Below are 13255 nucleotides of genomic sequence, written 5' to 3' on the forward strand. Positions count from 1 at the left end.
TGCTTTGAACTAGCCATTAGCTCATCAATCTGGTCAGAATTAAACTATTTCTCCAATGTGTGCTGCTGCCATGAAATGTATTGATAATAATGAATAATGAATGAAATATAATGAATGTTTATTTAAAAACGTTGATTACACCATCAGTTTCGCATGACGTGTTCATTTACTTAGAATTGTGTGTTAGCTGCTGATACCAGCGGATAACTTTAGTACTTCCTGCAGAAATGTCATGATCATTTTGCCAAAATAACCATGTTATGTGAAACTGACAGCAGTATAAGGGTTGATTCAAAAATGTTTGCATGAAGCGCATAGTTTCAGGCGAAAGTTGTTTTAAGACAGCAGCATTCCACTTTGGTTGTGTTCCCTCTCAGACTAGCTGTCAGCTCATCAGTCCTGTCTGAATTAAAGCCAATAATAGCTATCAAAATATAGGATTTTTCAGTGTTTTTGATGTGAATTTTTACACTTCTAACACAATTTCTTCTTTAATAAATGATAGGTTGGGGGTTAAAGTCACTCAAACTCATCAAAGTTTTTGTAAAAATTGTGTTAGAAAACAGCAAATATTCCTCACCTTTGTTTACAACTCGCATTTGTTACAAGATACAAACTCATTTATTACAAATTAAGCACTTTTGGTAGTGATTGATGCACATTCAGTGTTTTTTTAGCATTAGAAAATGATAATAATACACATATACAAAAAATGCTAATCAAAAACATTGTAAAATCACATATTTTGACAGCTATTATGGGTTTAAACTGTTTTTACAAACAGACATGTTCAAAAAAGTACACAGGTAAGATATTAATTGTTCACAGCTTTCCACAAAACCCCCACTTCCGAATATCTAAACTATCTATTTAAGAGTGCAGGTTAACCTCTAAAAGATGCATTTTATTTAATTTTGGAATGGCTGACAAGGTTGTTTTAATGTCAAAAAAGTAAAACAAGCTTTCAGTGCCCACTGAATTATCAAAAGGGATTTTTTTTTTACATACATACTTGTTTCAGTGGTTTTATTTTTACATTACTGTAGTATTTCTTTCTTAAAACTGTAATTTAGATTATGAAAAAGAAACACACATGTAAAACACTATGAATTAGTGTATTTTTAAAAAGCCTTTACATATAAATCAAATTAATAAAGATAAAAAACAACACTGTGCTTACTGGTGCATGATTTACAGTAATTTTTCATAGTTTAAATGTTTTTTTTCTTTTGAGCCCAACACTGAAAGATACTGTTTTTTGTTTGTTTTAGCATTTCTGTCCTTTATTGGGGAATAAAGGACAGAAATGCTAAAGCTCAGCTCTTTCGCTCACTGGCTGATTTCTCACTTTCCAAGATGGCGGACCTGCTGCATTTTACCCGCCGGTGCTCTTGTATGGAATTTGCCCCACGACCCACGTGACTTCCGCCTTCAGCAGACGTCTCTGCAGGATGTTCGCAGCTCTTCCACAGCTCCTCTGGACTTCGTGACGCGTTTCGAGGTAAGAAATTGAGAATGGCTGTTTGAAAAACGAACCTCGGCTCATCCTGAAAAGTTGTTTTTTTTTGTTTGTTTGTTTTGACCTCAATGAACAGCAAGATAAGTGACTCAGGGGCTGCAAGCACCGAGCAAAAAAAAACTAGCAGAGTGTATGGAGGACCAAGAAGGCCAAAAATCAACAAACCATGAGCATACCAGTTGTTTAATAAAGAAATAAATATGTCAACAAATGCTACAAAAATATAAAAACAAGCTAATTCAGATAGTGACTGACCTGTAAAATGTGTCAAATTTCTAATATGCATTGTGTATTTATGTCATTATCTTTGTTTATTTTGCTCTATAATTTCCAACCATATATATATTAAATTTCTTCTTATTTATCAATGTAGTTCTGGTTTTCTTTTCCCTTGATCTTTTCTTTTATATTGATCCTTCCAAAATAAATACTGTCTGCCTTTTTTTCTTTTACATTCATTTAAGAAATGAACATTTGTATTACTCTAAAGTTGTATTTTCCTCTCAAATATTTCACACACACACAAACTTTGAGCGCACCTTTTTTCCTCATGGTAGTTCCGCTTCTCTTCAACCTCGGGTTCTCTACCAGAGGCTTGGGAGCTTGAGGGTTCTCTTCAGTATCTTCTGGACAGAGATCTCTGAGGTTGTTCCTGGGATCTGTTGGAGAACTCTTCCAGTTTGGGGGGGTCACAGCACCGAGTGCTCCGATGACCACTGGCGCCACTGAGGCCTTGACTCTCCACAACATGTCTATTTCCTCTTTCAGCCCTTGGTATTTCTCCAGCTTCTTGTATTCTTCCTTCTGACTGTTACAGTTGCTTGGGCTTGCTACAGCAGTTTAACCTTTAATCTGCTCACCGCTGCCTTCTTTTGTGAATCAACACAATGTCCGGCTGGTTAGCCATCACCTGTTTGTCAGTCTGGGTCTGGAAGTCCCACAGTATCTGTACAGTATAGTTTAGGAACATTTTTTGTTTTTTGAAGGAGAACACTGCCGCTGTTACGCTAAATAGATGTACTTTATTCATTTCTGCCCTACTCTGATGGCTGTAAGATCCAAGATGACTCAGGTAAGCCATCAGCGGTGGGGAACAGTGAGCGGCGTGGGCGACGTGGACATGTGGGTCCTCCAGTCGTCCACGGTGCGGGTGGAGGTCCTCACGCTGGGTGCCATTATAAGGTCGGTGCACTGCAAAGGGAAGAATAATAAGATGGAGGATGTAGTCCTGGGCTATGATGACCTGGAAGGTAAGGCAGAAAACAACCCAGTTTTCTCATGTACACATACCTTTGCTAAATCATGCTTTTGCAACTTTGGTTGCCTCGTACTTTTACTTTTTGGCTACCCGCCTTGACCCACTTTGGACTCACCTTGGCAGTCACCCCAACACTACTAGAGTACACTTTTGAACTGAAAAGAGGCAGATTTGGACTGGCAGAAGTGTAATTAAGCTCCATAAGCACCATGTAAGTGTAAGCACTTACTAATTTTACCAGCTGTTTGTTTATTATAAGTATTTGTTACAAAGATATGCACGATATGTTTATGGAAGCTGGGTCACTGGGACACATGCATATGGTAAGTGCAAGGGTGCGAAATAGCAACCCGCTGAGTATGAAGTGAGGGTACAGTTTGACCAGCGTCCACGTTTTCAGCATGATTTACTGCCAGACTGCAGCATTTATATTGTTTGTATTGTGTCTGCGGAGATGGGCCTTGTGATAAAACTGCACAACTTTGGTAACAAAAAATATAAATAAATTACGCCCCAACTCAAAAGGAAAATATACACAGAACCTTACAAAGCACATAACAAACGGTATGAACTCTAAAACAGACGGACAGTAAAATGAGTAGCAGCATAACTTTAATGACTAACTCCTCTGTTAAACATGATTTATTTGAGGTGTGTAAAGTTTATATAAAATGATTTTATGAACTACACATTGACCCTCTGGGAAAGAAACCCCCAAAGGCTTACAGCTACCACTGAGAGCTTCGCCTTACACCGTCAGGAGAGGAACCACCGTCATCTTTGGTAAAAGAGAACCTGTGTTGTGTCGTCAGGTTATGTGTCAGATAAACGATATCTGGGCGCCGTGGTGGGTCGCGTGGCCAACAGGATCGCCCGGGGACACTTTGTAGTGGACGGAAAAGAGTACCAACTGGATATCAACAACGGACCTAATGCGCTACACGGAGGCCTGCGGGGCTTCAATAAGGTACGACTGAGAAGGCATTTGGTTTGTTTTTTTAATAACTTGAACGAGGGATTTAAGAATATGTGGCAACATTTATTTATTTTTTGTCCTTGATTGAAAACACACATTTTTCTGTCGCTGTACTTGTTAGGCTCCACGGCTGCACGTGACAGGACTTTATAACAAAAATGTCCAGCGTGAGACGCGGTGTTCTTTCCTAAAGAGCTCCAAACAATTTCCTGGGATTGCTGGACTGTTTGTAGCACTGAACTCTTTCTGACTGCGTTTCAGAGCTTTTTCCAGTTGGATCGTCTCAGTTAACGACTGATCCCTCTGACTCACTCAAAACAATCACTGTTGATTTAAAAGGACACCAGCTAATCTGAGATATAAGTCTATTAAGGAGCAAACTAAACGTGCTTTACCAGTCGTTAATGCCAAAACTAGCTTGAAGAAGGAATTTAGCCCTAAAAGAATTAAAAAACCTGAAAACCCAGTGATCTTTGCATAACTTTTTTTTAAGCTCTGAGTGTTTCACTTTCGTATATTTTGTGTGTGTGTGTGTGTTTTATTTTGTGTCCAGGCTGTCTGGCTTGCTACAGAGGTGGAAGGTGGTGTGAGCCTGAGTCTTACCAGTCCAGATGGAGACCAGGGCTATCCCGGTGAGGTCCAGGTCTCTGTCTCCTACACTCTACAGGTAAAACACACCCATGGACACCTGACTACCTTTTAAAATGGGGGAGCAAAGTTAGAATGAGACACATTGTGCCTACATCACAAACATGTTATCCACTATATATCATAGTTCTGCAGGAGAAGTTGTGCAACTAAAGTTCAGTAGATTGCACACAGTGCTGGAAGATTAGAGGTTTTGAGTTAAATTCCCAGGTTAAGTACTTTTTTTTTCTGCCACTTGTGCCTAAATGTAGAAACCCTATTTGATATCACTGTCGATACACCTGTCTTAAAACAGGATTTATTATGGTATGGTGCCTCCGTCCGTCTGTCCGTCCGTAGACAGTTTCTTTTCTTTTCTTTTAACACAGAAATGTCAAACGGCCCAGCTGGACACCTCCTGGGTCTGGGTTCCTGCCCGGGTATCAAACTGCAGCTCTCACAACACTCACAACAACTGAATATTTTGAGAAAATAATTATTTTTTGGGAACATTTCAAGACATTTCCGAGACTCCCTCGTGAATCGCCAACCAGTCGGATCCCAGCGGGATTCTGCACAAGTCTTTGGCTCTGCAACCAAATTGCTTTAAAAGACGGGGATGAGATGGAAAATGTTCCAGATTTTGAAATAAATTTTTTTTTTTTTTTTCCTCATTCTAGTTTTGTGGTGGATCGTTTTTTCTAAAAAAAAAGTTATTTTTTCAGTGTTTAAAAATACTGTAGTATTTTGAATTAGTTTTTATTTCCTGTTTATTTAAAGGATTTTTGCATGTGCAAACTGAGCAAGGTCTGGGTTTTCTTTTCTTTCTTTTTTTGGCTAGGGGAAAACACTGACAGCTGAATACCGAGCGAGGTCGACCAAAACCACTCCCATCAACCTCACCAACCACTCCTACTTCAACCTCTCTGGGCAGGTAATGGTATTTCAGAAAATACAAAAGATGATCACAAATGTCGTGGACTACAGAGAAAAGAAAAGGTCTAAACATCTGATTACGCATTATATATCGCAGCAATATAAATCATTTCAAAACCTCCATCGCACTGGACGCAACTGAAAACGCTCACACATACTGTTCAAACTCTCTCAGAAGTGGCAGGCATCGAATGAAGAAGTCTAATTCGAGTAGTTCCTCTGATTTTGTGGTTGTTAGAGTTGCTAAATATCTTTCTGCTTGAAAAAAGAAGGCTGTGTAAACAAACCCAGAAATATTTTAACGAGATGACATAATATGTGATATTTCTGTTTACTAAATGAAAGATGACAAATTTATTTCCTGCATTCTTAAGTTCCTATCAACTCGACGAGCTTTACAGCACACGGAAACACAGAAGAGACTCTTTAAAAAAAACCCAGCTGTTGTTATTCACCCCGTAGGTATTCTTTTAAAAAAAAAAAAGGGGGTCTTCAGTCGTGTTTTTTATGTTCGTCTCAAGGGAGCAGCAGATATCCACGATCACGAAGTGTCCGTCAGCGCACAGTCTTACCTGCCGGTTGATGAGACGTCCATTCCTACAGGTGAGAGCCCGTGGTGTTGCTGAAAAAAAAACACCGAAGCGGAAGCGTCTCATCGTCACACGTGTTGATCTTTAGGAGTCTACGGCGTTTCATGTAGGGAGACATGGCAGGTTGAGAAGACCCTTTACTTCCAGGTCTGAAGAGACAATTCTCACTCTGCACACAAATTTGAAGAAGACAAAATTGCCTACAACCATAAGAAATGTAAAGATTGTGGAAATAGTAAGAGTTTGGACCAATTTTGAAAATTCTCATTACGAAGTCGGTTGAACATCCCCTGGTTTAAAATCTCCAAAACCTCAACTGTTTGTGTAAACTGTGAAATACAGTCCAACTCCAAGTGACTGGTGTAAACTTTGGAAGCTGTTTCTATGATGAAGTATGTGTGACACGTAACGCTGACATGTAATCAACGATCTAAAATCTTCACAGGAGAGATCAGAGCCGTGGAAGGCACACCTTTTGACCTCAGAAAGCCAGTTCTGATTGGTGCGCAACTGAAGGAAGTTCCTGGTCAAGGGTTCGACCACAACTACTGTCTGTCTTCGCCCAGAGTTGACTGGGAGGAGAGACACGCTGTTAGGTTGTTTTCTCACCCATACGAATACACACATTTGAGATGTTTATCGTGCACACGTCACGCCAATACGGCAAATGAGTTTCGTCGAGACTGGAAGGCAAACTTTTGTTCGTTCCAGGATCTGTCACCCACCCAGCGGTCGTGTTCTGGAGGTTTCTACCAGCCAACCGGGGATCCAGTTCTACACTGCCAATTTCCTGGATGGTTCTATCGTAGGAAAGGGTGGTTTTAAGTATTTGAAGCATGGCGCTTTCTGCCTGGAGACACAGAACTGGCCAGATGCTGTCAACCAGGTATGTGGTGTGAAGAGAAATTCATCAGTCAATCATTGGGCTCATATATTTAGAGTACACTCACTAACAAAAGAAGTTAAGGACCCAGAAGGAGTGTGCTAATCTAAATGTAAATTGGTTCACATGCAGAGCAGTGATGGGTGTGAAAAGGATTCACCCTTATGTCTAACCACCTTCTATCCGCTTTCCTAGCCATCCCTGCCCTAAAACGGAACTTAGATGCTTTCCCAACATTCCCGGTCAAAAACTTAACTTCAATTTTTATGCCTTTCCCGGTAAACCAAGCCTTAAATGTAACTTTATTCTAAAAATGTTTCATGTCAGCCTTAAAACTTAACATTATAAGTTTTACCCAAAACCTACCCACTCCTGTCTCCCTCTCTATATCTCTTTCATAATTGAGACATCATGAGTGGAGTAATGGTGTTATCAGGCAGTTGCCGGAGGGTTCAATAGTCAGTCTATATATATGTTCAACCCATTCAGCACTATATTAGTGTCCAAGTGGGAAAGTTGGCTTTTATTGCTTTTTAAATCGTGTTTTTACTGCTAAGTTACAGAAACCAGCAAAAAGTCCATGTGTAGTGTGTGTGTGTGTGTGTGTTTATAGGCTTCCTTTCCTGACTGTCTTCTGCGTCCCGGTGAGGAATACCATCATGTCACTCGCTTCACCTTCACCACAATCTGATCCAACATCAGTGGAACAAATTAGAAGAGGCTGAGGTATATTTAGGTTTGAAATTGATTATTAAAAGTGTTAAATCAAATATTTTACGGTTTACAGCGAAAAAAAAACGTAACACCTACATGTTTTTGTTTTACACACTGTGCCACAAAAGCGTTGCTGACCAAGCGGACTCGTCCACGTCAGCTTCAGTCTCTGACCTCAGCAGGTCATTGCTGCTCTTCCACAGCAAACATTCCTGCACCTGAACTACCCAGATTCTGATCCAATCAGCTGCTTCGGGAGTTATGTTCTCAGAAATGTACCTGGTTTCTGTCTGTTGTTCTAAATTAAATAAAAGAAGACCGTGAATCTTTCAGTGTTTTCCTAATCCTTCAAATCACAATTTATATAGTCACATATTAAAAGGGTCCTCCAGCAATTTTAATAGGGGGCTCTGTGTAAACTTTATACACAATCAATATCTTACCTGTTGAAGATAGCTTTATGAATTAACTAATTTTTGATAAATAAAGTTAAGTTCTGGCTAAAGCAATTAGCTAATGGCTAGTCCAAACGCAGCTTAGGTCAAAGTGGATTGCCACCATTTCAAAAAATATTTACAGAGGTTCATGCAACCGCTGTGCCATAGACATTTCCACCTTGGTTGGTTTTGAAATTATTTTCATAGAAATTGGTGGTTACATCAAACCACAAATCGTAACAGCAGTGAGCTGTAGCACTTCTGATACAGGGTGGGGTCCAAATCGGCAGACATTTGAAACTATTTCTGCTAAAATAACTCTAATGCAAAACTATCCGCAATGTAAAGGTTTTTATGATAGCATTTGCATGGACAGCTATGAATTTCTGAGAATTTCTGCCATCGTAAATCATCTCCTATCTGCTTTGGAAGTGGGTCAATGTTAGTTTGTCAACATGGACCAAGTAGTCTGAGCGTCTCAGTCCTCTCAGACGTAGAGCTGTTTCTCTAATGAGCTAAGATATTATTCTTTATAACTTTAACACAAGAACCCTTGTCAACATGGCTGAAATACCCCTTTAAAAATAAAGCAGGTTTGTTAGTTATCTCGTGGGTTAGACTATAATGAAGACAGGTTTTCCAGGTTTAGCAGGATTTTAATCTTTTCTGCTTGCATATAAAACTGAGATGTCCAACTGAAGAGACAAGGGCATATTTTCAGTTCAACATATTACAAATAACAAGAAATTAAAAAGGATGAAAATGAACACAGACATGAAAATAACAAAGCACAGTTACATTTATAGAAAGCCCGTCAGCAATGACATAAATGCTGAGTCACTTCTCTTGGAAAATCACAGATATGACAAAACTGTCATACGACAGCAGAACATTCTGCCTTCGTAAAGCATGGCAAGTTTTTTTTTTATCAAGTTGGGAAACAAAACAATGATAGAATTGTAAAACGAGGAAAAAAAAAAACTTGTTTGTTGCACCTCCTCTCTCTTATCTCTGACTACTCGAAAAGGACAATGCTGTTCAGATGGAAAAAAAACAAATCTTTTTCCTTTGTTTATCTGATCCCAATTTTCTGACGTAACAGTTGGTAAATGAGCTTTGCAGGAAAGAGCCTTTGCTTTGGTCATTAAAAAAAAAAACATCCTACAGGATGGCTGATTCCTTAATGCTATATTTTAATTGACAAAATGGGAAATCTTCAATATTTCAATGAACTGCTGTTCTCAAACCGATGCAGTTTGGGCTCATTGGTTTGTGACTGTATCTATAACAGAGATGCGCCTAAAGGGGAGACGATTAGCTATAATGCTCACCAGCACATTTGAAAAAAACCAAACACACCATATCAGGATAAACACCTCATACCATCTGTCAAGCTCGGTGGTGGAGGGCTGGTGATTTGGGCTTGTTTTGCAGCTACAACACTTGAACACCTTGCAGCCACTGAGTCAGCCATGAACTCCTCTGTGGACCAAAGGAGTCTAGAGTGAGGCCGTCTGTCCGACAGCTGATGTTTGGACCAAACTGGGTCATGATTCAACCGCACAGTGATCCCAAACACAGCAGCTGATCTACAACAGAACGGCTGAAATCGAAAAGAACCAAAGTGTTGCAATGATCCAGACCTCAACCTGGTTGAAGTGCTGTGTTGGACCTTAGGAGAGCTGAGCAGAAACGAATGCCAGCAGACCAAGAGACGGGAGGAAAAAATGCTTCAGGTTTCTGCTGCTATCTAACCACAGAGTGCACTTTTTCATTGACCTTTGCTATGCAGGTTCAAAAACAACATACCTGATATGAACAACTGACTTCATGTTTATGAGCAAGCTGTTGGCAGCAACATGGAAGGATTCCTCTCAGTATTTAGTAAAGACACAAAAATGTCACTTGTTGGTGTGTTTTTAGATTTACAGATTTTGAGTTTGTCCTTAACTGTCTCATTGTCACATACTTACTGTATATTTTCATCTGTTCCCATCCACTGGGGTTTTGAATAACTTCCATCAATTCATCGATTTTCTGCTGCTTGTCTGTGGACAGGTTGTGGAGGGAACAGATCCAGGAGGGAAACTCAGACATCTCTCTCTCCAGTGACTCTCTCCAGCTCCTACTGGGAGAACCCAAGGCATTCCCAGGCCAGAGGGGAAACATTATCCCTCCAGTGAGTTCTGGAGATGAGTCTCAACCCAACGGGGGTTGCTCTGGACGCATTCCGGTCCGATGCCCAAACCTCAGCTGACTCCTTTTGATAAGGAGGAGCAGTGGCTCTACGCCGGGAGCCACCCGGATGACGGAGCTCCTCATCTTAGCACCTTATACTAGGCTGAGCTCAGCCACCCTATGAAGGCAGCTGATTGCAGCTGCTTGTTCATGGTCCAAACCTCATGACGATAGGTGGGGGCTGTGCCGAGCTCCATCTCTCACTTCATCACTTGAATAATACACGTTTGTTTTATTACAGTATTTTTATTCCTAAATGTAACTGCCAAAATAAGTGTAAAGCAAATTTGGTGGCAATGTAAAGGCTTATACGATAGCATTTGCATGGACAGCTATGACTTTTTGAGGATTTCTGCCATCATAAATCATCTCCTACCTGCTTTGGTAGTGGGTCAATGTTAGTTTGTCAACATGGACCAAGAGGTCTGAGCGTCTCAGTCCTCTCAGACGTAGTGCTGTTTCTCTAAAGAGCTATCTGCGACAGGTAAGATATTATTTTTTATAACTTTAACACAAGAACCCATGTCGAAATGGCTGAAATAGCCCTTTAAAAATAAAGCAGGTTTGTTAGTTATCTCGTGGGTTAGACTATAATGAAGACAGGTTTTCCAGGTTTAGCAGGATTTTAATCTTTTCTGCTTGCATATAAAACTGAGATGTCCAACTGAAGAGACACGGGCATTTTTTCAGTTCAACATATTACAAATAACAAGAAATTAAAAAGGATGAAAAGGCACACAGACATGAAAATAACACAGCACAGTCACATTTATAGGTCGCCAGACAGCAATGACAACTACTGAGTCACTTCTCTTGGAAGATCTGTAACAAACTGCTGTGTTGGGGGAAAAAAAAATCACAGATATGACAAAACGTTCATACAGCAGCAGAACATTCTGCGTTTGTAAAGCACGACAATTGTTTTTATCAAGTTGGGGACAAAAAACAAGTATGAAACTGTAAAAAAAAAGAAAAAAAACTTGTTTGTTGTCTCCTCTTGCCTATCTTTGACTACAGAGAGGGATGTCTGAGTTTCCCTCCTGGATCTGTTCCCTCCACAACCCAGCCACAGCTGAGCTCCGTCTCTCACTTCTTCACTTGTTTTTGATTCCTAAACATCTGCATTTGCCAAACATCTGAAATTATTATTATCATTTTTACAATAAAATGAGTTTATTTACCTTCCACTTTTATTCTGAGCTTCACAGCGATTTAATTTATTTCTCTCAAATGAGAATTTTGATTGACTCCCTTTTATTCTGAGCTTCTGCGGGATCGAGGAAGCTGAATTTGTTTCAGGTGAATTTAAAGAAATTCTTCAAGTGAAAACACAACGGAGTCTTGCGCCCACATTCAGTCAGAGAGGTAAAGTTACTGTCACTTTACCTCTGTCACACTGTCGCAGTCACTGGCGGCTTTCTGTTGAGAAACAGGTTTAGGGAAGTGGGAAACAGTCTTGAGTGTACGTGTGTGTAAGTGTGTGTGTGCTGGCCATTACTGAGAAACAGGAACAATGTGATGTGACCACATGCAGGAGAGGGGAAGTGGAACCTCACATCAAGTTGATCTTCGAGGCATGTTTTGATGGACAATAATGAGATGAGCTTTGTTGTAAACAATTCACACAGTCTCAGCTGTCAAACGTTCAACATTTTCCAAATCAAGCTGTACATTTATTACACTGTGACATCTGAAATTAACTTCACCGTCTGATGAAATGGTTAAATGCCTTAAATGACTTCTGCCTCCACCTTACATACCATCTCACCTTACTTACAAGGCAACATTTCTGAAGGAACAGATTAAACAGAATAAAGGCAGCTCTGTAGCGTGACTGACTGTAGTTATTTTATACCCCAAAAAAATCCTATCCTAACAAACAATGGTGCTGAACAGATGTTAAAGGTGGAAACATGAAGCAGCTGATGAACCAGAAGCTGTTTTTTTCATATATAAATAATAGAATACATTACTTGTCATTGATGAAGCTGTGAGTAATGTATTACACTGAAAGATTACTTATTTAAAACAAAAACTAGGACAAAATGAAGAAAATATTTGGCTAAGTAGCAGATGCTAATTAAATGCATTAATTAACTGATCATCAGCTAATATGAGCACCTCTACAAAAGTAGAAGTTTCAGGTTCTTCTCTTTTTTTTATTACAAAGTGGTTTTGCACACTCAAGGTGAATCACCGAGACGGTGTGAGAAAATACAAAGAAAATGTTAAAAGGTCAGCTGCGTTGCAATATCAGATCACATAGCAGAGTTGACACACTGCTGGGCCCATGACGGTCACTTGTGGCTGACCATGGGAGCGTTTGACACGTACAGACACAAGGATGTTGCCTCGTTGAAAGACTGTACAAGGGGACACAGTCCTGCGCCGTCGGCCCACGAAGCCGGAGGACACCAGGAGGGACATTGGCGTGTCTCTCCTCGACATTGGCGTGTCCATTGGATGTCCCCCCTCTGCGCCCCCATACGTGCACACGTTGGTCGTCCGTGGCTATGCAGAACTGAGATTCATCGCCGAGCAGCTTATAATACCATCTCTCATCAGTCCATGCTTCCTTTTTTTTCAGCAGCTGTTCTGGTGTTAATGGCACCTACACAAGGGACGGTGATGTCAGCCATCGTGACACCCCCACTTTGAATTCATCCGTCACTCCTACTGCACATCTCACCAGTGTCTCACTGTCCTTCTGTCACTGCCCTCACATTTGTCTCTCCCACATCTTCCTCATACAAAACCACAGTTCCTCTCTTGGTGCCCCACCTCATGCTTTTGCATCCTGCCCATTTTTTTTTTTTTAGACACATAAAAATTCACATGTGACAATCCTGCTGACAGTTTTTTTTCATATCAGCTTCAAGTTTTTGCAAATTGACTGAAGGCCTGAGGCCTAATTTTTAGTCTGTGTTTCTTTCAGCCTGACTGTTAGGGAGTGCAGCCAGGGAGTGAGAGACACAAGTGCATGGTTACCACGGTGATCTTAATGAGCCGCCAGGAGCAGCTTTATCATTTCTTTTGGTCTTATTTCTCTTTACGTCTTTTATACAGTTCATACATCA

At 40.3% G+C, this 13255-nt stretch overlaps 1 protein-coding gene across 4 annotated transcripts; it reads left to right on the forward strand.

Moving 5' to 3' along the window:
• Positions 1–1400: 1400 nt before the first annotated feature.
• On the forward strand, positions 1401–7835 carry galm (galactose mutarotase). 4 transcript variants are annotated; one of them, XM_037973719.1, is made up of 11 exons: positions 1401–1501; positions 2576–2769; positions 3590–3744; positions 4307–4420; positions 4770–4820; positions 5222–5314; positions 5838–5919; positions 6352–6502; positions 6618–6792; positions 7403–7515; positions 7632–7835. In XM_037973719.1, the coding sequence occupies exons 2-10, from the start codon at positions 2583–2585 to the stop codon at positions 7478–7480; spliced, it is 1086 nt and encodes a 361-aa protein (XP_037829647.1). In that variant the 5' UTR covers positions 1401–1501; positions 2576–2582; the 3' UTR covers positions 7481–7515; positions 7632–7835. The 4 variants fall into 4 exon arrangements, with proteins under 4 accessions (XP_037829647.1, XP_037829646.1, XP_037829644.1 ...); XM_037973718.1 differs by having other exon boundaries at positions 1405–1501; positions 1596–2769; XM_037973716.1 differs by lacking the exon at positions 1401–1501 and having other exon boundaries at positions 1508–2769.
• Positions 7836–13255: the final 5420 nt, after the last annotated feature.

This window comes from Kryptolebias marmoratus, linkage group LG22, assembly GCF_001649575.2.
Source record: "Kryptolebias marmoratus isolate JLee-2015 linkage group LG22, ASM164957v2, whole genome shotgun sequence".
NCBI classification, from domain to species: domain Eukaryota; kingdom Metazoa; phylum Chordata; class Actinopteri; order Cyprinodontiformes; family Rivulidae; genus Kryptolebias; species Kryptolebias marmoratus.